Source organism: Alosa pseudoharengus, unplaced genomic scaffold (assembly GCF_046254945.1).
Source record: "Alosa pseudoharengus isolate Yale_2024_CS ecotype anadromous, Long Island Sound unplaced genomic scaffold, YU_APseudo_1.1 YU_APseudo_1.1_scf_15, whole genome shotgun sequence".
Classification (NCBI taxonomy): Eukaryota; Metazoa; Chordata; class Actinopteri; order Clupeiformes; family Clupeidae; genus Alosa; species Alosa pseudoharengus.
In genome coordinates, this window is record NW_027468620.1 from 7,636,504 (window position 1) to 7,657,176 (window position 20,673).

Here is a 20,673-nt window from a genome sequence, read left to right on the forward strand (position 1 = left end):
TCTCTTCCTAACCCCCCCCCCCCCCCCTTCCTCAGCTCGGGAGCAGAATTTCGGTGACCGGTTCCTCCACGTGTTCCTGCAGGACGGGAGGCCCGGTGCCAGATTGGGCTGCGGTGGCGTTCGTCCTCTGAGTGCCTTCGCCGCACGCAACATCAGCAATGACAAACTGACAGCCATCACAGTGCGGTAAGGCTCCCCGAGCACTGGCCCTTTTTCTGCCCATCTCACTAGATGGCCTTTTTTATATTAATAGGAGATGGTTCCTCAACGCATCAGGTATGCTGTTTTCATCAAGCATTTATACAGGCTTACGCAATCCTCAAGTCTGTCATGAACTGCAGCTCTTGAAGTCAGGAAAATGGGGAAGCATGACATGGGATGTGCCTCTGCCAGATGAGGAAATAGTCTGTTTGCCACTCTTGCCTATGATATGCTCGATTGTAGTCCTACTGTAAAGGCCTTTGTGCTACTAATATAGAGTAAATGAACTGAGCTCAGTCTGTGCAGCTCCACTTTGGGAGCAGTCGTATGGTTACCTCTGTTAACTGAAGTGTGCATACCCTCTTTACAGTGTGCTTTGATGGTCCAAGAGGGTTTAAAGAGAGTATGCACACTGTTTGGGGGATGTGTACTTGTTTGGACTTGAACCATTCAAAGTCAGTTTTTATTCCTGTATGCACTGACATCAGACCACCAAGTGAAAAAAAAAACACTGTCTTTCCAGTGTTAAAAGACTTGAATTTTAAAGGGCCACATGACTTCATATTACATTCACTTGATTATTTCATCACTTCATAATACCAAAAAGTGTAATACTGATCAGCAAGCCTTGTTTGAAATCCCACTTCTCATCAAACTAAACACAGAGATGCAACTGAGATATCAAACATATTGTAGACTACTTTTGTCCTCTTTTCCCTGTTATCTACTACTGTGTAATGTATACCCCTAAGGATTTAGAAGTTGTCATATGTCTTGCTATTTGCACCTATCCACTTCTGACACATGCCCTTGAGAAAGTACAATGATTGTCTGTGAGTATAGGATCAGTTTAGATTACATGTGTCATTTTACCCTGGTAAAAAATAGCCATTGTGGGTCATATACCCTGCATCCCTTCCTTATAGAGTCCTAGATGTCTTCTGTTGTGCGGGCCTTGCGAATGCCTCTGATGTAAACTCGACAGTGTGATATATGTTGCATTGTTGCGATGTCTTTTATCTTACTCCTCCTCACAACTGACCAACAGGGGTTGGAAAGGCACTGATGGGTTGTGACGGCTCTAACCCAAGGACATTCTATCAATCCCACTTGAAAGAGAGAGAGAGAGAGAAAGAGAGAGACAGAGGGAAAGAGAGAGAGAGAGAGAGAGAGAGAGAGAGCTTGTGTGTGTGGTTGTGTGTGTGGTTGTGTTTGTGTGTGTGTGTGTGTGTGTGTACTGTATGTGTGTTTCTCTGTTAAAGAAGAGCTATTGTCAGGGCAGGATGACATGCAAAGCACAACAGCATCCATTACCATTATTGGATTGTGTCATGATAAGTAAGCCGTTCCTTTGTGTTATTTTCCCTCTCTCTCTCTCCCTCTCTTTCTCTCCCTCTCTCTCTCTCTCTCTCTCCCTCTCTCTTTCTCTTCCTCTCTCTCTCTCTCCCTCTCTCCCTCTCTCTCTCTCTGCATCGCTAATTCAGATCTCACACAAGCAAGCCTTATGATGTCGTACTCTGGGGAGGTGGGAGAACCGTCTGTAGCGCCACGTAGTGCGTGGGATCTATGCAATTATGAAGTGGCGTCTGGAAAGTTGGTGCTGTATGTTTTGTTTCCAAGAGAGTTCAGAGAAGACATCATTGGCAGCTGCGATAGTGTATGATTAAATAGGTGTCTCGATTGACAGATTTCTGGATGCAGATTATGCCAGTCAATTTCATTTTTTTTTAAATGTCTCCAGTATGGCCTTTCTATTGAATATGACTTTTGTTTGTCTGTTTATGCACAGTAGGGGAAGGACAAAACATTTGAGTGACTAGTTCAGGTTACAGAAAACTAAAAGCTATTTCAGGGTTCACTACTCGCATCAAATGCATAAATAGTGAATAGAATTTATGAGTAAATACTGTACATCTAGCCCCATGCAGTGAAAAGTTTAGAAGCCCGATGCCAGCTGCAGTATATATTTTTTAACCGCAAAAGCATTGTAAATATCATAGTGAACCAACATCATAATGCTTCAAAGGCATACTTGTCAACCCTCATGTTTTTTCTGTGTTTCACGTATTTTAACTTTTTTCCTGCTGTCTTTTTTTTAAATATTTTCCCTTAAAATGTCCTGTTTTTTTAATAATCTCATAACATTAGCCCTACTATCGGACCTGTCAGTCTCTGAACTGTTGTCCTGTTGCTACCCCCGTGCCCTTCCAGTGAAACATGTTTTCGAAGCATCGTTTTGCTTGCTTGAAGGCGACCTTAGAGTAATGTTAGTAATGCCTATTTAAGATAACGGCGTGGTTGTTGTGAGAGCACGATTTGACGCCAGTCTGTAAGCAAAGTGTCAGGGTTGTGCAGGAGGACCCAAATGCACCAGGCAGAGTTACGGAAAAAAACAATTTATTTTTACACAAACTTAACAATTAAAGGCTTACTTACAACGGGGCTTTGACAAGACAAACAGAGAGACAAGCCGACAAGGAACAGAGAAACAGGAGGGTAGAAATACACATACCAATTAACAGAAAGATAGAGGACTGGACGAAACCAACGAGACAATAACAGGGAACAGGTGAGGAGGCAGGAAACGGAGGGAAAACTAACAAGACAGGAAGCACAGACCAAATAAGGAGATGGGGGGGGGGGGAGACAAAGACAGGTGACAGGCAGGTAAACACAAAGCACATGGGGAACAGGCAAGACCAAAACACAGGACACTACACAAAATGGCCACCAGGGTGGCACAAAATCCTTAGTCCAGTCCAGATCCTGACAGTACCCCCCCCTCTACGGACGCCTCCAGGCGTCCCTCGAAACTCCAACCCGGGTGGGTGGAGGGGGTCTGGAAGGCGGGACTGGAACAGGCGGGTAGGGACTGGCCAGCAGGGTCAGGACAGATGTTTGGGACAGAGCAGGAACCATCGGGGCAGACACAGGTAGGACAGATAGATGACTGTACAGACTTGGGCAGGGAACAAGCAGACAAAGACTGGACAGACTCTGACAGGATGACAGACTCGGACACGACAAGTTTGTTACTGCAGCCATCCACGCTTGTTTGTATGCTTCAAGACGCAGCTTGATGAGGTCATCATCTGTGCGCCGGTAAACGCTTCAGGAGCGATATTTGGGTGTAACGCAAGCATTATTTTATCGGTTTTAAGGCAAAAAAAATCCGATAACGATATTAACAGATATTAAATTGTTATGCTAATATCGGGCCGATAATATCGGTGGGTCGATATTATCGGACATCTCTAATCACTAATAATCTGGATAGACAATATATCACATAACATTGTGTGCTGTCGTTGTTGTTGTTGTTGTGAAAGACCAAGCTGAGGATACTGGTCTATCTTAATTTTCTATGGCTAAACTGACTGTGCTGTCAGCTTTGACTGATTATTATGGATCCCAGAGCCGCTGCTAAACGGGAGCATAATAGTTCCCCCCCTCGGCATGCCAAATTTCCAGACAAGCTCCCCATAATTATCCACAAATCTAATTAACTCATTGTGTGTGCAACTGTACATACCAACTAACGTATAGCATTCATCGGCTGCCAGACACCCTTCACTTGTTTGTTGTGTGATTACGGAAAACAAGACCAGATAACTCCCACAATGATGTTCCTGTCCTGAATAACATATAAAGGAGATTGATGATTCGAAGAAGATGTAGAAGAAGAAGAAGAGGAAGAAGACGAAAGAGAAGAAGACAGGAAGCAGCTGCAAGAGTAACATCAATTGATAGCAGGCATGGCTGAAAAAGCTTGCATGTCATTCACAGTTCTTTTCAGAGGATTTCAATACTAATCACTCACAAGTTCAAACTGAATAATTTGCTTTGACTGATTTCATCATATCAGTGTATTTTTTCAGTTATTCAAATCTTAACTGTGGAACAGCTGAAGTCTGTAATAAAACCAAAGCCTACTGAAAATATAATAAAACTGATCACATTTACAACATAAAAGGTACAACAAGATAAAAGTCAAACTGAAAAAAAAAATACATATTATGTTGCAGACATCATTAAGTTGGACACATATGATTAGTTTCTTCATCACAGTAATCTGAATTGAGCATGAAACAATGAATGTACATGATATTTCTGTGACTGCTCAGAAGATATTCAATTAGAAGAAAGGCATCACTCTACATTATGGTACACTTACAATATCTGATTTTTTCCCTGAAATCTGAAGTACTCAGGACGGTGAGCCATCATGTCAGATTTCTAAAAAAATTTTTAACTATTAGGATCCCTAAACCAAAGAACACAAGAGGGACACCCATCAGCACTCCTTGGCTGAATACCCTTACAATATACCATGTAGTACACTGTAATACACTCATTCATATTATGTAAAACACTTTCGTACTTATTTGTATTCTAACCATAGTATAAGTACAGTAAATTCTAAGTATCAATGTGTTGCTACTCAATATCACAATATCTTACTCTGCATATACTCCATTTCAATCTCAATATCTTACTCTGTCTACTTTGTCTATCTGACACATGCCATCACTGTTTCTTAGCCTTAATTACATACTTCAAAATACTCTAACAAGAAGACGCAGATCAAATAACTGCCAACAGTTTTAAAAAAATTGTAATTGAATGATCTTGTTGGGCTAATCTAGGAATAATACTGACCCGGTCCTTTGAGCACAGTTCTGTGAAACAACTCGTGTTTCCATTCCCAGCTGAGAGCTTTACGGCCAAGGCATGTAAAAACGCTGCTCGATACCACTGCAGCATTGTTGATGAGCAGTAACCCCTCAACCCCTTCACAGGCCTGCTCAGCACTGCTCAACTCGGCTCAGTTCGGCCGCTAAAGAGTGACAATTCATCCGTCTAGAGACTCCCTCTCTCGACCTCGCTAATCATCCCCATCTAGGGGAAAATGAGGCGTTGTGAATATTTAATCAAGGAATTAGTGGCTCCCCGAATGATGGTGAAAGAAGCACTCCTCCAAACATCCAGCCCAAGCTTCATGAGTAAAAGCTTCATTAAGTCTACGCAGAGAACCTCCAGACCACTAAGGGTGTTATTTTACGAGGGCTAGGCTGGGGAATCACACAGAGGAGCAGCGGCTAATCCTAACTGCAGTGGATGTGGGAAGGAGGGGGCTTGGAGAATTACTACTTTTCATTCATGCAAGAAAGCACAAAATGCTTTATTCACAATGGAAACAAAGCTTTCAGTAATTAAACGATGTACATCTCAGCTGGCATGACTCCAACGACTTCCAAAGAAGGTGAAGGCTGTAGTGGCATCCATCTCTCATCAGGTCATCTCTTGAATGACCATGGAAGGTAGAACACCCTCTCCAAGGATCTTTTCATTTATCTGGCTTTTACAAGCAGTGACTGCAGTATCACAGTGCCTATTAAGCCAGTACCCATGTTAGTATGAATGAAGACAAAGTATCAGAAAGGAGTGGTCTAAGTGGTGTTAATATATAATATAATGCAGTGAAACATAACACAAATGTTACAGTATTTATGACAGCTTTTGTTGTGTTGCCTGGAGACCCTTTGGGATTTAACCGCTGCATAATTCCATCTCCCTCTCTCTACACACGTGGGACAGATCAGCATTAGTTATGACTAATTGCATACATGTCACCTCTGAAGAAAATGTTCAGTTAAATCACAAGCTATGAAAATTCAGTAATTGTGTGAAATTAGTGTAATTGCAGGCAATGCATGATTTTTTATTAACTTTAAATATAGTAGTATTACATTCACGTATGCTTAGTAGGCTAGTCCAGGCAAGACATAATTTGGAGGAATCCAGTTGAAAATAGTGAACTTTGTCCGGGAAGTGGTGGGGGTCATACATAGTAATATATTTTGTTGTTATAGATCTTGAGTTTTTTTATTGAAATGGCAAATTGTCCTGTACATCACATCCTCCGAGAGTGGGGCTGCCAGAACTTTAATACCATGAGATTCATTGCAGATCATTAACTAGCACACCTTGAATATACAGTGGCTCCGACCTCCACATCGTCGGCGTGTCCCGATGCCTTTAATCTCCTCCCGCACCTCTGGCAGGGCGAATAAACCCTGGCATTGTTGGGCAAATATCAATAATTCTGCCACTTGATTTTGCAGGGAGAGGTCACCTCCTCGGGTCCTCGTTTAGCCGATGAGATCTGATGAGATCTGCCATCACAGGGGTTTGACTTGAAGGTCAGAGAGGGCGTCGCTTAAGCAGAATCTTAATGTGCCCTGCGTCGGAGCAGAGGCCTGCCTTTTTACAGAGGAGAGGAGTGTCAGAACTCTGGTCAGGAATTAGCTGGACACGTGGTGGCAGACACGCTGCGCCCACCACAGCTGCGACAGAAGAGCGGGTTTGTCCAGGGACACAGCCTGTGGTCCAGCCAGCTGTGGGGATGTCTCGAGTGCAATGTTTATAAATGAGGCCAAGGGAATCAGTGCTGATATGAGCCCACCGGGAGATGTTTTGGTTAGATGGCGCTAAAAGGAGAGCACACGTCATAGATGAACACTTATTTTCTAACTGTTTAGAAGCTTTATGTTTGCACTTATGAAAAGGTGTAATATATTAGCAAGGTTAGAGACACTATTGCCATTACATAATTTTGGAACATTTACTGTGTATGCAGAGGCCTATCATACTTAAAAACATAAGTCCCTTTCGCACCAGAGGAACTTTTTGCAGTTCTTAGAACAAAGTCTTTAAACTGGTTCATGGAACGAAAACCAGAAACTATTGATGTTTTAATGTTTGATGACAGGATAGAGACTTAGGGAAATTAAAGTCCTAATGAACAGCCTACTTCTTTGTATGTCCCACAGCTGACATGGAATTGGGGGAAAAAATCTGGTCCAAAAGGCCTAGAACATACAGTTCCTAAAACCCCTATTTTTCATTTCATTTCATTTTTTCATTCGGAAAGCATGGAACTGGGCATTAAAGAGTTCCTCTGACCGCAGTTCCTATAACTATTTAAGCTCCTACTTTGAGGTAGGGTCTTTTCCCTGTGCATAGGAACCATGGCTGATTTGCATGCCAAGGCAGCAGAAGCATCATTTTAAAAAAATCTATAAAAATAGTTCAGCTTCTGTTTTAATTTGCAAAGCATAAAACCTGCATGGGAAGGCTGCAGACTGCCTACTGTCATGCAACAAATGCCTTCTGGACAGATGAGGAGAAATGTTATTAATAATGCTGATCCGTTTTTAAATGCTTTTTGATACCATAAGCTTCTAGTTTGTCAATAAACTTCAGTAGCTAGTAACTAAATAGCAATGCTGTCTGTTTCATTACTTTATGGACATGTAATTATTGGGCTACTAATGTGTGAAGTCTCAGAGTTCCTAGTGTGTGCGAACGCAAACAGAAAAAAAGCCCTAGGAACTATGTAGTTCTAGGTGTAGCCTCTCCAGTTAGTAGTTATGTTCATAGTAGTAGTGTTCATAGAACTGTTGTGTCCGAATGCACCTATTATGTGAAACAGAAATGTCAAACATTTTCAAATTCACACGTTTTTGAGTCTACTACAAGGAAGTGTTATGAGGGTCTAAAAGCAGCCGCATCAATTATTGAGTGGTTTAAGGCAAGAGTTAAAATACACACCTTGTGTTTCAGCATGTCAGTCAGTCAGCGCAGTGCTAAAGTCAACTCAGTCTGACAGTTCATGCCAGCTCTCCTAAAACGCTTATCAAGTTTAGCGACGTCAACATGAAAACATTCTCTGGCATTTTGTCACGCCTCGTTGAGAGCCGAAGAGAGGGAGGAAGCGTACCCAGCTCATACCTTAAGTACTCGGAATTCTTGGCAGTTCTCTTTCCTGACGCCCCATTTCGTGTTGAACCTTAATGCGTTATTAATAGGATTAATTTAATAAATTCACACTTTATTAATGCATTTTCACTGTGACCTGCAGTATTGAACAGGGCAGTTGAATATTAACATTTATCAAACTAGCAGAGCTTATCTTTTCAAGTAGACGCCTGTAACCTGAACCAAAATGATGCACATTATTATATTGCACTCCGAATTAACATCAGCGCGAAAAAATCTTCAATTATCAATCGCACCTGGGCAACAGAGGCTCTGTATCTCCTGTCCTCAGAGGCCTTGTACATGCAGTGCCACGAGATGTCAGAAGTGACCCCGACTGCCCCCGCCTGCCGCGGAGAGCCGTCCTCTCGGCAGAGGGGTTAAATTATGTCTGAGGCCTGGAGTGCCATGCTGGTGCATCGCTGGGCATGCTAACCCCTCGCCCAACCCTTGGTGTGCCTTCGCTGTCAGATGCCTCCGTGGTGGTTTGGGCTCCTCCACTCTCTCTCTCACTCTCTCCGTGTGTGTGATTCATTTCCAGTCGAGCTGTGGCAAAGGTCAACAAGCGTGGGACACGGTATTCTGCCGCCACACTTTTCTATCTTTTATTAGCAATGAACTTTCAAGTCCCTGGCAGATATGATTATTTAAATGAATGCCATATTTTCTAGTGAGTTGTTTCTGCTTGAGGTTCAGTCAGTGTGTGTGTGTGTGTCTGTGTGTTTATGTTAGTGTGTCAGACTGTGTATGTGTGTGTGTCTGTGTGAGGGTGTGTGTTTGACTGTATATATATGTGGTGTGTGTTTGTCTGACTTAGAGAGAGAGAGCAGAAAAAAGAAAGAAGGAAAAACCGAGGAGGTTTACTTTACCCATTTCATTCTGTGTAAAGTAATGAGAACAAAAACCCTCAGAAATTAAACATGAGAATTAAGAGAAATTGGCAGAGAGTGGATTGGCTTTCTGTGAAAATGGTCCTACCACTTCTGCCTTTTAGTAGCTTTTGTTTTCCATTCCAGGTGCACACAGACGTTCAATTAAATCCCAATACATGCTGAAAGTGGCTCATCGCACATCGCGCACCCTAAAAAGCACTTCTAGACGCAGGCCACACACACTGCTTATTTTGCGAAAAATGTTCAAGTTGTGCTCAATCTGTCATCGTGCTTGCTGCCACTTTCCAACATTTGAGGGAAATGAGATCCCTCGTATCACATCTCCGTTCTAACGACGCAATTAGAGTAAAGTGATGAGTAGGGGGGAGCGGCTCTGTGGCGCTTGGCTGTGCTAGAGGAGCTGCAGTAAATCGGCTGATTATCTTAGTAATATGGAAGACGAATATGGATAAGCAAATGGCATCATCGTCAGGCATGCACGTGAGGGATGGTGCGTTGGGAGTGGTGGTGGGGTCAATCAAACAAATTAGCCACTTAAAAGTCCTCGCAATGAATTGGGTCACCTATAGCCATATGTTTGAAGACATCCGTTTGGGTCAAGATTTTTACATCACTTGAAATTGAAGAAATTATTTTGGTAATTATCATAGTCAAATTGAGCTGCAGTTGATGTATTTACATGCACCCCCTAACAGCCCCCCCCCCCCAACACACACTCTCTCTCACACACACACACACACATGAACCACCACTACATCTCAAGTTGTCATGAAGCCGACACTTAAAGAAGTTGGTGTTGCATACTCAGGGTAAACTGTACTCTCTTTTTTCACTGTATTTCTCAGCCAGCTTAGGCTAAATATATCCCCAGCTATTTTTTGCCCTCAAAGACTGTCTGGCTCCTCCCAAAGACTGTCTGGCTCCTCCCAAAGACTGTCTGACTCCTCCCAAAGACTGTCTGGCTCCTCCCAGACTGTCTGACTCCTCCCAAAGACTGGCTGACTCCTCCCAAAAATGTGGAAAGCAACACAGCGCTGGAGGGCTGTGGTGTAATATTTGCCACCGTTGATCAGCCGAAAAGGCCAAGGGGAAAAGAAGATGAAAAGGAGGGAGAAGAAGATGAAGTAAAGAAGGGGAAGAGGAAGATGGGGGGAGAAAGAAAAAAAACATACTCAGGCTCAAAAACAAATTGAGGCCTGCCAATCTCGGAGCAAATTACGCAGCAAATGTCGTCGCCCGTAGTGTGAGGAAGTCACTGCAGCAGAACAAGAGCAAGCCAGAGGTTACGCTCTGCTGCCACTTGATCCGCTGCAGGGGGGTGATCAGGAGACCAGCTTGAGCTGCCGCCGTGTCGTAATGTCAGACAGGCGCATCGCTCACTCGCTCACTCAAATAAATAAATAAATAAATAAATAAATAAATAAATAGATAAATAAATAAAAGCCGGACATAAGTGTGACCTTGTACTATGATAAGTGCCGTCTCTCAGACACACGTAGGTGCAGTGTTATTTGCAGACGAGGAGCAACGCTGTTGTAGATATTGTGAACGGCTCAATCATTGTTCCTGGATTTGCTCAGTGCTCCAGACAGCGCCCCATGTCTCATTGAGTTGGGCTGCATTTTGATAAAGGGTATTAGAATCAGGGTATGAGGCTGCCTTGAATGTTTTAAGATGTCTGACCCACTTAATTTTTTCTCTGTTTTCTACGCCTCAGCTGCGATGTATGCATTTATGTGCAAGAGTGTGTGTGTGTCTCAGTGTGTCTGAATGTGTGTGTGAGTGTATGTGTGTGTCTTAAATCCGCCCAGTATATATGGGGTGCAAATCAGAGGATTTGAAAAGTGACATGCATTGGAAATTACTTCCCATGCATGCCACCACCACCACTATTACCATCACCACCACCATCACCACCCCCACCCCCAACCCCCCCACCCTCCTCTTCCTCCCTCCTCCAACCCCGTCATCATTATTTCCATCCTGCAGGACTCTGGAAGCAGATCAGATGCAAGCTCACCCCCACCCTAACCCCCCCTCCCCTCCTCCCTCCCTCCCTGTCTTTCTCTCTCTGTTCGATGGGAGGCTGTTTGTAAGCCCACCAGCACTTACTGTTGGCTGGCATTGGGGCTTCTCTCTGCATGATGCTTTACTGCCATCTGTTGCCAGCATCCAGGCAGAGAGATATATTTAGCCGTAGTGCAACTGCTGCTACTGTACAAAACGCTTCCCACATCACCGCTATTTATCACAGTGTACTGTATTCCTTTGGATCAGCTGGCTGGCATTCGGAGAAGCAGACGGATTCATCTCAAACTAACTGCTGCAGTGTTCTTGGCAAAGCCACGCCATGTTTGTGTTTGTGAATGTGGTTGTCTTTGTATATGGTTGTTTGTGTGTGTGTGTGTGTGTGTGTGTGTGTGTGTCTGTCTGTCTGTCTGTCTTTGTGTCTCTGAGTTTTATTTCAGCCATCTTGTGGTGTAGGTTCCTGTGTATCTACACCCATAAACAAACTCTACGCATTCACCCTTTATAGGTAGACAGTTAAAGTTTAAAGAGTTGCCCTTAATCCGCCACAGCAATAACAGCCGTCCTCAAGCCCCAGCGAAGGTACTGTACCGATGATGAATTATTGAAACTCTGGCTGGTCTGAGCATGCAGGCACCATATTTGGAAAGTCACCCTCGATCCAAGCGCTAGCCAGATGAGCACATGAATAAATGAAGACGTTGAAGAGAGCACGGAGAACATTGTTTAGTTTGAGGGATGAAATATGCAACGGATGGTTTTGTTTTCAGAAAGCAGGCCTCTGAAATGCTGAGAGAAGACGCCTGTGTTACATCCTGACCTCACAGGAGAAGGCTCTCATTGAGTTGACATGCAGTGTGTTGAAAGATAGGTTTGGTCCAGAAAAGATGACAAGGAGATCTAGTGTCGTGCTACACTCATTTACACTATAAATGCACATGTAATCATCCAATATTCATTACTAGTCACAAGCGATATACAAAACAAAGCACTGAAATTATTTATGCACACAATGCTTAATGCTGAAATGCATTCACCATATGAGATAATACTCTACACTACATCACATTTGGCATTTTTGAACCTCAGAGTGTTTGGCCAAATAACAAAAGTGTTTTTCAGTTTTGAAACAGATGCTGCTGATGAATTGCTGTTGCATATTGATTTACATCTCCAGTGACTTGTGCTCAAGTGCAAAACTCTCTTTCTCTCTCTCTCTCTCTCTCTCTATCTCTCTCTCTCTATCTACTGTATCTATCTATCTCTCTCTCTCTCTCTGTCTCTCTATTCAATTTTTTCAATTCAATTGAGCTTTATTGGCATGACAAAAAATACAATTTGTATTGCCAAAGCATACATGTAAGTAGTAGTGTGTAAAGACATAAAACAAAACATCATACTGTACATTACTGCAACGGCAGTGTGTGTGTGTGTATGTGATGGTGTGTGTGTGTGTGTGTGTGTGTATTTGACTTTTTGTGTGCTTCACTGATGAAGTGACTCCCTTTGTTTATGGCAAGCATCTATATATCTTGCTGCGACTCTTGCGCTCTTTTGTTACTCTCCTAATAGTATTCTTAGACTTGGATCCTTAAAGTTTTGAAGGTCTGGATGCATTTCTCTGAATTTAGTAAAGAATTGATCTCGTATCTATTTCCATTGGCAGCATTCAGCCAAGAAGTGACGCTCTGTTTCTATGGCACCTTGGTTGCAATTGGTGCACAGTCTCTATCTCTCTCTCTCTTTCCTGTCTGCCACCCCCAGCACCCTCCCTCCCCAAAACCCAACTCCTCATCCCCTAAGGACTCGCCGTATGTAAATGAGCCTGACGGGTCACTCATAAGCCACCATTCAGCAGAGCCCATCAGAGAAAAACACGCACCGCTTCTTCCAGAGACTCTGCCTCCCGTGTGCCGCTGGACAAATAAAGACCTGGGAAAGACATAGTGCAACAGCCTGCAGGAGCGAGAGAAGAAATCTCCCCCCACCCCCCACCCCTTATAGAAGTCTGTCTTGACAAGATAACCCAAGAGCCTTACAGGCACTGGATATTTTTGGACGCGTGGCCTTGTGTTACTGAGAACGCGACCGGCAGTGACAGCATTCTGAATGTAATTATCGTTTCATGACAAGGTGGGGGACAGGGACATTGTTTTAAAAAACAAAGGAAAACAAAATAACACAACATAACAAACAATAAATGCAAATGGCAGATAGGATGTAGTGAAGCTGTGCTTCATCACTTAAACAAAGAAGACACACATCAGGTTGCATTCCACATGCGCGTCGTGTTATGGGAAGGTGCATGTGTGAAGGTGCTTGGGTGGCTATGGGTGGGTGGGTCGCTATTAATTTGCCAATCTGTATGTGGTGGAGTCCGAAGAGCTCGCCCAACCTGTAATTAGTCGCACCTGAAGTTGCAGGGCTTTGATTGCCTTCGGGGAAGTGTCCCATAAGGCTGCTACCAAATTAGCATGAGGGTGATTGCCCTGATTGCTCGCATCTGGCGGGCAAAGGAGAGAAACCCCATTTTGTTCTTGACAAGAGAGCCTGCAATCATCACAACAGACAGTGGAGCCGAGGAGCGAGCGCGCTGCGTTGATTTTGACCACCCCACCTTGGCCGTCTCTCGACCCATATAGAGCATCTCCTGGAGATGTCCCCCCCTGTTCCTTAACAATAGAGGAGTTGTAATAGCTCATTAAAAGAGGAGACACAACAGAGAGGGGGAAATGTGTGCATCAAAGCCTTTTCAAATTAAGACAAGACAATTAAGACATGGAGTCGAGAGTTACTGACATACACTTAATGAGGCAGACAGGTAGTGAGGTACATGCCGACATTATCAACAAGGCTTGGAATTGCTTTCATTGCTTAAACTACCCACGTGGAGACTTATCCAAAGCAATAATGATAGTTGTGAAACTAAAATACCCATACTATACTATACTATAATTACCCTGCATATTATTGTTTTCTTTGAAAGATATAAAAATGTAGATAATTCCTCATCTTTTTATTGTACTGTGTCTGTCTCCATTGCTGCACTGCCTTGCCTTTATCTTTGTTGAATTGGTCACCTCGTTTTTCTTTAAAACTGATTAGTGTGTTCATGATGGCATACTTATGGCTTGTTTTGTTAAAGGAACACGCCACCCAATGTCAGTAGTAATATACGTTCTTACCTTAATTTTCACGAGTTGAGTCATACCTCTCCTGTGTCGGTACGTGCATTCAAACGCTCTGGTGCGTGGCGTGAATGTGTTAGCATGTTGCTATGCTAGCGGGCTCAGACGGGCTCAGATTAGTTAACACCTAATTGTAGATCCTATCCACCACAGAGGTGGATGGACCCCTCAGCCGACCCCTCCCCCTCCGAGGCACACACACAGTCATTTCCGTAAATAGAGACAACCTGCCCTGCTGGCGTTAGTTTGAGCTGACTTAGCAAAGTAGCAGGTAGTGGTAAAGTAGATTGTGAACAATCATGGTTACAACATGCATTGTGAAGGGTTGTGATAACCAGGGGCGCCTGCAGGAATTCATTAATTAACGCACACCCATCCCCCCCGCCGCAAAACAAAATTCACTCGTGAACAATATTTGTCCGTTTTAGGTCCGTGCATTGGTCAGCAAAAAAGTAGCCTACATAGCATAACAACATCCACATGCAATAATACAACGACAATGTCTACAATGACCTATTCATTTGGACAACTTGATACAGTCCTATACAGTAGGGATGGGCAGAACGAGGCTTTGTGAAACAACGAAACGTTCGAAGCAATTGCGCCAGAATTGTGTCGAGGCTTCGAAACAGTCCGACACACGTAACTCCATGGTGACATCTAGTGGCCAGTTTTGCTAACATCACATTTTGACCATGAAACACAACTGCTCCAGACGAAGAATATAAATAGCCAACATGGAATGCATGATTACGTCCACAGCCACGTGGTTTAGTGGTTAACACACTTGCATTCGGCCGGAGTGGCCGTTGTTCGACTCCCTGCTGGTGCTTAAAAAGTTCAGACTAGTATGCCTTCAGTAACTAGAACATTTTTATATCTGCCAGTTACAGATGTTTTGTTATTTCAGTTTCATAGTACATTATCCTTTGGAATATGCTGGAGAGGAAAATGCTACAATGGTTTTAAAATGTAGGCTATGCTTATGGCCCAGGGTTTTTTTGGGGAACATGTTGTAGGGAAATAAAGGATACATGAATGAAGCAGGTTAGACTAATCAGGTTCAACATGGGGAAAATAAACAACACATTTTTTGTATGTCAACATACATTTTTATTTAGGAATAACAGTTGTTCTGCCGTCTTGGCATTTAATCTGTTTCTTGTTTTTGAATAAACCTCCCCAGCCTTGGAAAAAAATCTTTCACAAGGCACACTTGTTGCTGGCATGCACAAATATTTTTTTGCCATCACACTTAGGTTTGGATAAACCACTCTCCTCTCCTGCCAGTATTTCAAAGGGTCACTAGACTATATCTATCTAAACTATCGCTCACTGTCGGTCTCTAGCGTGTCAATTAATCTATATCACTAACCTATCAATCACAAGAATGCACTATCAATCGCTATATGTCGCTATATCTCTCAAAATCTCTCTCCTCACAAAAAAACCACAAAGATAGGATGTGTTTGAATTACTTTACTAAGCATTCTGGGACTTTGTAATTTAGATCAAACAGGTGTTTACTCGGGTAATTGGCTCGCGCGGTAAGTGTGCCACCTGTCCAAACCAAATTGAAACACTACGAAGCCTCACTTAGCCATGGTCACGTGACATGGGCGTTTTGAACCACACTTCGAAACACTTTTCGAAACACTTGCGTTTCGGAAGCTCGACACTGTTTCGAGACGTCAGCTTCGAGCGTCACATCCCTACTATACAGGCTAAAGTTACCTTTAGTTTTGTTCTAGCGTAACGTGACGTCTGGCTTTAGTGCAGTCTAACGTTCTGACAAGCACACCAATTGCCTACCTTGTTCTTGCCCATCTGGAACTCCTAGCTTTGCTGCCTCCATCCTTTCTGTTTTCGTTGTTTAAACTTGTGATATCCATGATGAGTATTGAGTTAGTGAATTAGCTCAACATTGTGTGCTGATAACCATATATAGATAGCCGAGTAAAAGAAAACAACAAGTAGCCTATTGCATCTGCGTGCGTATTCTCTCTCCTGCTCAAACAAAATGCGTGCACGTTAATGTTGATAACGTGTTCACTAACTTTAGTAATAGAAAATGGTAAATAGCCTAATGGCATGCAGCTAAAGGGATACTGTGCATAGTTGGGAAGGTATGGTAGGCCAATTTGGTGTGAATACACACACACACAAGGGAAATTTTCTGTTGTTGAGTAGCTTGATGTTACGCACAGTGCGTACGTACGTACACCTGCAGGCGCGCCTGGTGATAACGAGCAGAAGTATTATAGTGAGTTCTTGTTTCATAGAATTCCGCTTCGCTGCAAATAGTGGATAGGATCTACAATTAGGTGTTAATTAATATTACTACGCTAGGTCGAAGTACTCCCAAGTGCTATTGCGCCACACATTGTAGTTCTCCTGTTTATTCGCTTGGAAAATTGCCACGTTTCATGTTGTGTGACCTTACACATTTTTATCAACTACTCATGCAACTGTATTTAAGTAGGGAAAATGTGGATTTTGATTTTTGATTACTGCTATCTTCCTCCCTCTATGGCTACGTCTGAGCCCGCTAGCATAGCAACATACTAACACATTCGCGCCGCGCACCAGAGCGTTTGAGTGCACGTACCGACACGGGAGAGGTATGACTCAACTCGTGAAAGTTAAGGTAAGAACATATATTACTACTGACATTGGGTGGCGTGTTCCTTTAAAGCGTTTGCTCTGTGATGGGTATGAATATAGATTGGCTATTACCATCATGACATTTATGTTATACCTTAGTTGAACTCTGTGTCATAAAACTAAAATAGACAAGTCATAAACAAGTGATGACACATTTTTTCACAAGTCACATGTCTTGCCATTAACTATTATGAAACCTTGTGTTCATGGATTTTTGAGTGTCAATATTAAATAAAATAACATCAGTAATTGTCAGGAATGAGATTATAACGGGTCATGTCATGTGGTGTGGTCATGTAGTGTGACTATTACGTTATGGTCAGAGCCATGGGTACTCCTTTATGACAGTTTAGGACACCTACTATGACTCATGTATGTCATGTCGTGTCACAACGTCTTAAGACGTCATAGGGCTAAAGTAAAGCATTACAGAAACATGTACATCAAACTGTCAAACAAATAAGATAGTTTGTTGCACTAAGCCATGTTCAATGTTGTATTGTACAGTACATGCATTTGGTTTAAGTTTTAGTGTTTAGCATAGTGACTGCAGTGGCTCTGAAATCTAACTTCTGTGGCAGAATTACGCTACCAAAGAACGTGATTGTTGTATAATGAGTGAATGTAAGCAACACCACAGGGGTCCCATTAAAGCTGTGTGTGTGTGTGTGTGTGTGTGTGTGTGTGTGTGTGTGTGTGTGTGTGTGTGTGTGTGTGTGTGTGTGAGTGTGTGTGCAGAATGCTTGCTGCAAATAGACTTCCTCTCGGCATGAGAAATGGATCTAGGCATTGTCGCCTGGATCCCCACTTGTGGCAAAGACCTATGTGTCAAATCCCCCTTTTTTGCAATTTTATTGTTTGTGTAGTTTATGCAAAACTGCAAAGCTTGTTACAATATTTATCTGAATAGATGCTTTTTTTGATAATTCGATAATGTTGCACAAAGTGCATGAACGTGCAGGACCATGAAACTCCCACAGCCTCAACATACTTGTTTTGCAAACAGTTCACGCTGTGGGGTATAAACTGAAGTATCAGGAAGGTGTCAGAGGTGAGGCCTTAAAGAGCGCACTAAAGACAAGCCAAAGAGGGGATCATGACTATTCAGCATTTTGCTGGTGTGAAGACGGAGCTCTCAAATAGTGCCAAAACTGGCAGAAGTAGTGGGCCTGACCTTGCCTACAGCAAAACCTGGCATACAGATTTAAACTACCGTATAGTTTTAAACTATTTAACAAATCTTACAGACTCATATCAATATGTCAAGTGAGCTATACTGATTTTATTTTGTGAAGGCTTTTCTGACTGTTTTACACTACCTTGACTGTAATTAGTCTAGATATAAAGCAAAAAACAATACTACTTATGTTAATGAAATCGCTGAGTGAACTGAGAAAAAAAATACCTAAAATATCTAAAACAGATTGAAGCCATTCCCAATCTAGTCCATGATATATTTATCTCTATTCACTGTAATCAATGAACTCTGACCTATGAGCCCTCCCCTGCGATCTAAATCCTGTGGTCCTAGAGGTAGCCGTGTCAGAAAAACCCAGCGGTGGGGAACGTGCTGCACCTGGTGTGTGTCCTGCAGGGCTAGCACAGCTCAGGCACTCATTATCCAGGGAGCTGAAGCAACGGATGCGGACATCCTTAGACAATTACAGGCCAGTCTTGCACAGCGTGGCCCACACCCCATACGGCACTGCTTCCTTTGGCGCAAATTGATGTCAGATACTTTTGACTTTAGGAGGAAGTCACTAGACTATAAATGCCTTCCGCTTTCATCGACCACAACACAGCTATTCATACTAATCTTACAGTATTGGTCTTTTGCCCCCCGCCCCAATTTGAATCGGTTTTGAAAGATTTTTTTTTTTTAGATTTCCTGTCCATTAATAATTGTTATCCAAATGATTTGGGTTCTCCGATTCACATATGCAACGCGGGAGACAGACTTGAGAAGCGTTATGATGAGTCTGAGCCCATCTTAAAATAGTCTCGAATTCTCTAAGTGCATCCACACATCTTCCTCATATGCCACCCTACTAGTCCAGCAATGAAACACATCTATTGGGAAAATCATATTGGGATGTCACTTCTAGATGATTTAATATTAACTTGATAAAATATTCAGCTATTTCTCCTCCCCCTTACGGAGAGCCATGAAAATAACATGTTGTTTGGGGTTTTCAAGAGACATGTCAGGATGTGCACAGTGGATTCCTCAACCAGCCTAATGGCATCACTGTGGAAACTTGCACTAAGCTGCCAAGAGAGGGAAACATCAAATGGCCTCTTTGAAATATCATGCTGCATTTGGAAACCTGGATTCAGGAGACGACGCCCACTATCCACTGAGAGGTGTTAGGCTTGCTTGCATTTAAAAAAAGTAATGTATCACAAAATATACACCCCAACCTTTGATAAACATCACAGCAGCGGGTACGTAACATGATGAGTTACTTACAGGCTTTGCCAGTCTATGCACATAAGGCTTTCTTAACAGGGCATGAAATTGTATGGACGTAGACTACCTGGAGTCCACTCTAAAAGCTATTTAATCTTCGGCAGATGGTTATATTGCCTGTAAATGGTCAAGCATGCGAAATACCACTCAGACGCACTCTGTCTTTGTAAATCCCCTCTCCCATCAACAGGTTAGTGAGAGGGAGGGGATGGAATAGCTCCCTGTGATTTGTACCATGACTGGATGTGAGTTTGCTGAACGGCACGGCAAGCGGTGTGTTGAGAATGGCGGGGCGGGCAGCAGTACAATCTCCATTACCGAGTCTCCACTCCCCCTCGCCACGACTGCATCATTTTCATGCTTAAACGGATTCATTGTGAATGCTGAATGTTCTAATGCAGTCTCTCTCTCTCTTCCTCTCTCTCTTTCTCTCTCCCACTTTCACTCCCTTTTTTCTGCTTCTCTCTCTCTCTCTCCCTCCCACTTTCTCTCTCCCCCTCTCTATCTCTCTCTCTTTCACTCTCTTTCTCTGTTTCTCTCTCTCCCACTTTCACTCCCTTTTTTCTGCTTCTCTCTCTCTCCCTCTCCCTCCCTCACAGATATCGGCTGCCTGTCACGGGAGGTGTGGGCTTGTGTATGATTGAAGTAGCCGTAGATAATGGGACGGCGATCCAGCAGAGAGAGTACCTCTCCCACCCAGTGTCAGAGGTAAAGGCCTGCTGTAATCTCAGTGAGCATCGCTTGTGTGGCGTCACACTGCATTGACTTCTGTGAATACCTCCGCTGCATCGTGGCACATGTCAGACGCGTGTATGCATGCGTGTGTGTGCGCGTGCGTTCGTGCATGTGTGTGTGTGTGCGCGTGTGTGTGTGCGCGTGTGTGTGTGTGTGTGTGTGTGTGTATGTGTATGTGTATGATGAGCATCGCTTGTGTGGCGTCACACTGCATTGATACACTTTGAATACCTCCGCTGCACTGTGCCACATGTCAGACGTGTGTGTGTGTGTGTGTGTGTGTGCGGTGGGCGGGCACATAGAGACACATAGACAGGCATGCATCCTCAGGGATGTTACTGTGCTCTGTGTTGAGCATGAAGTCATTTTCAGCCACGGCTGAACTTAGCATTCATAGCCACAGTGATGATGGACTCTGGGGGGACTGACTTTGTTTATTGATCTAACACACATGCTATTTATTTCCACATGCCATTCATTTCCATAACAAGAAAAAAAGCCCCTACGCCGCCACCACCACCACCACCACCGCCGCCATATAGAATGGGAACAATAATATGAAATTGAAATGTATGTGTCCTCAAAGGAACGTGGGGCCTGATGATTTCCCCCTGTCTGCCTCTAAGAAAATAATTGGCTCATCATAGTGATCCTAATTACCGGGAATTTCACC

At 43.2% G+C, this 20,673-nt stretch overlaps 1 protein-coding gene across 1 annotated transcript in view; it reads left to right on the forward strand.

The window, feature by feature from the left end:
- eys (eyes shut homolog) overlaps positions 1 to 20,673 on the forward strand; it is a 185,366-nt gene that overhangs the window by 134,247 nt on the left and 30,446 nt on the right. The window contains exons 36-37 of the mRNA XM_076286449.1: positions 36 to 186; positions 19,865 to 19,973. Coding sequence (XP_076142564.1) covers positions 36 to 186; positions 19,865 to 19,973 — 260 coding nt within the window. The remainder of the gene's footprint in view (positions 1 to 35; positions 187 to 19,864; positions 19,974 to 20,673) is intronic.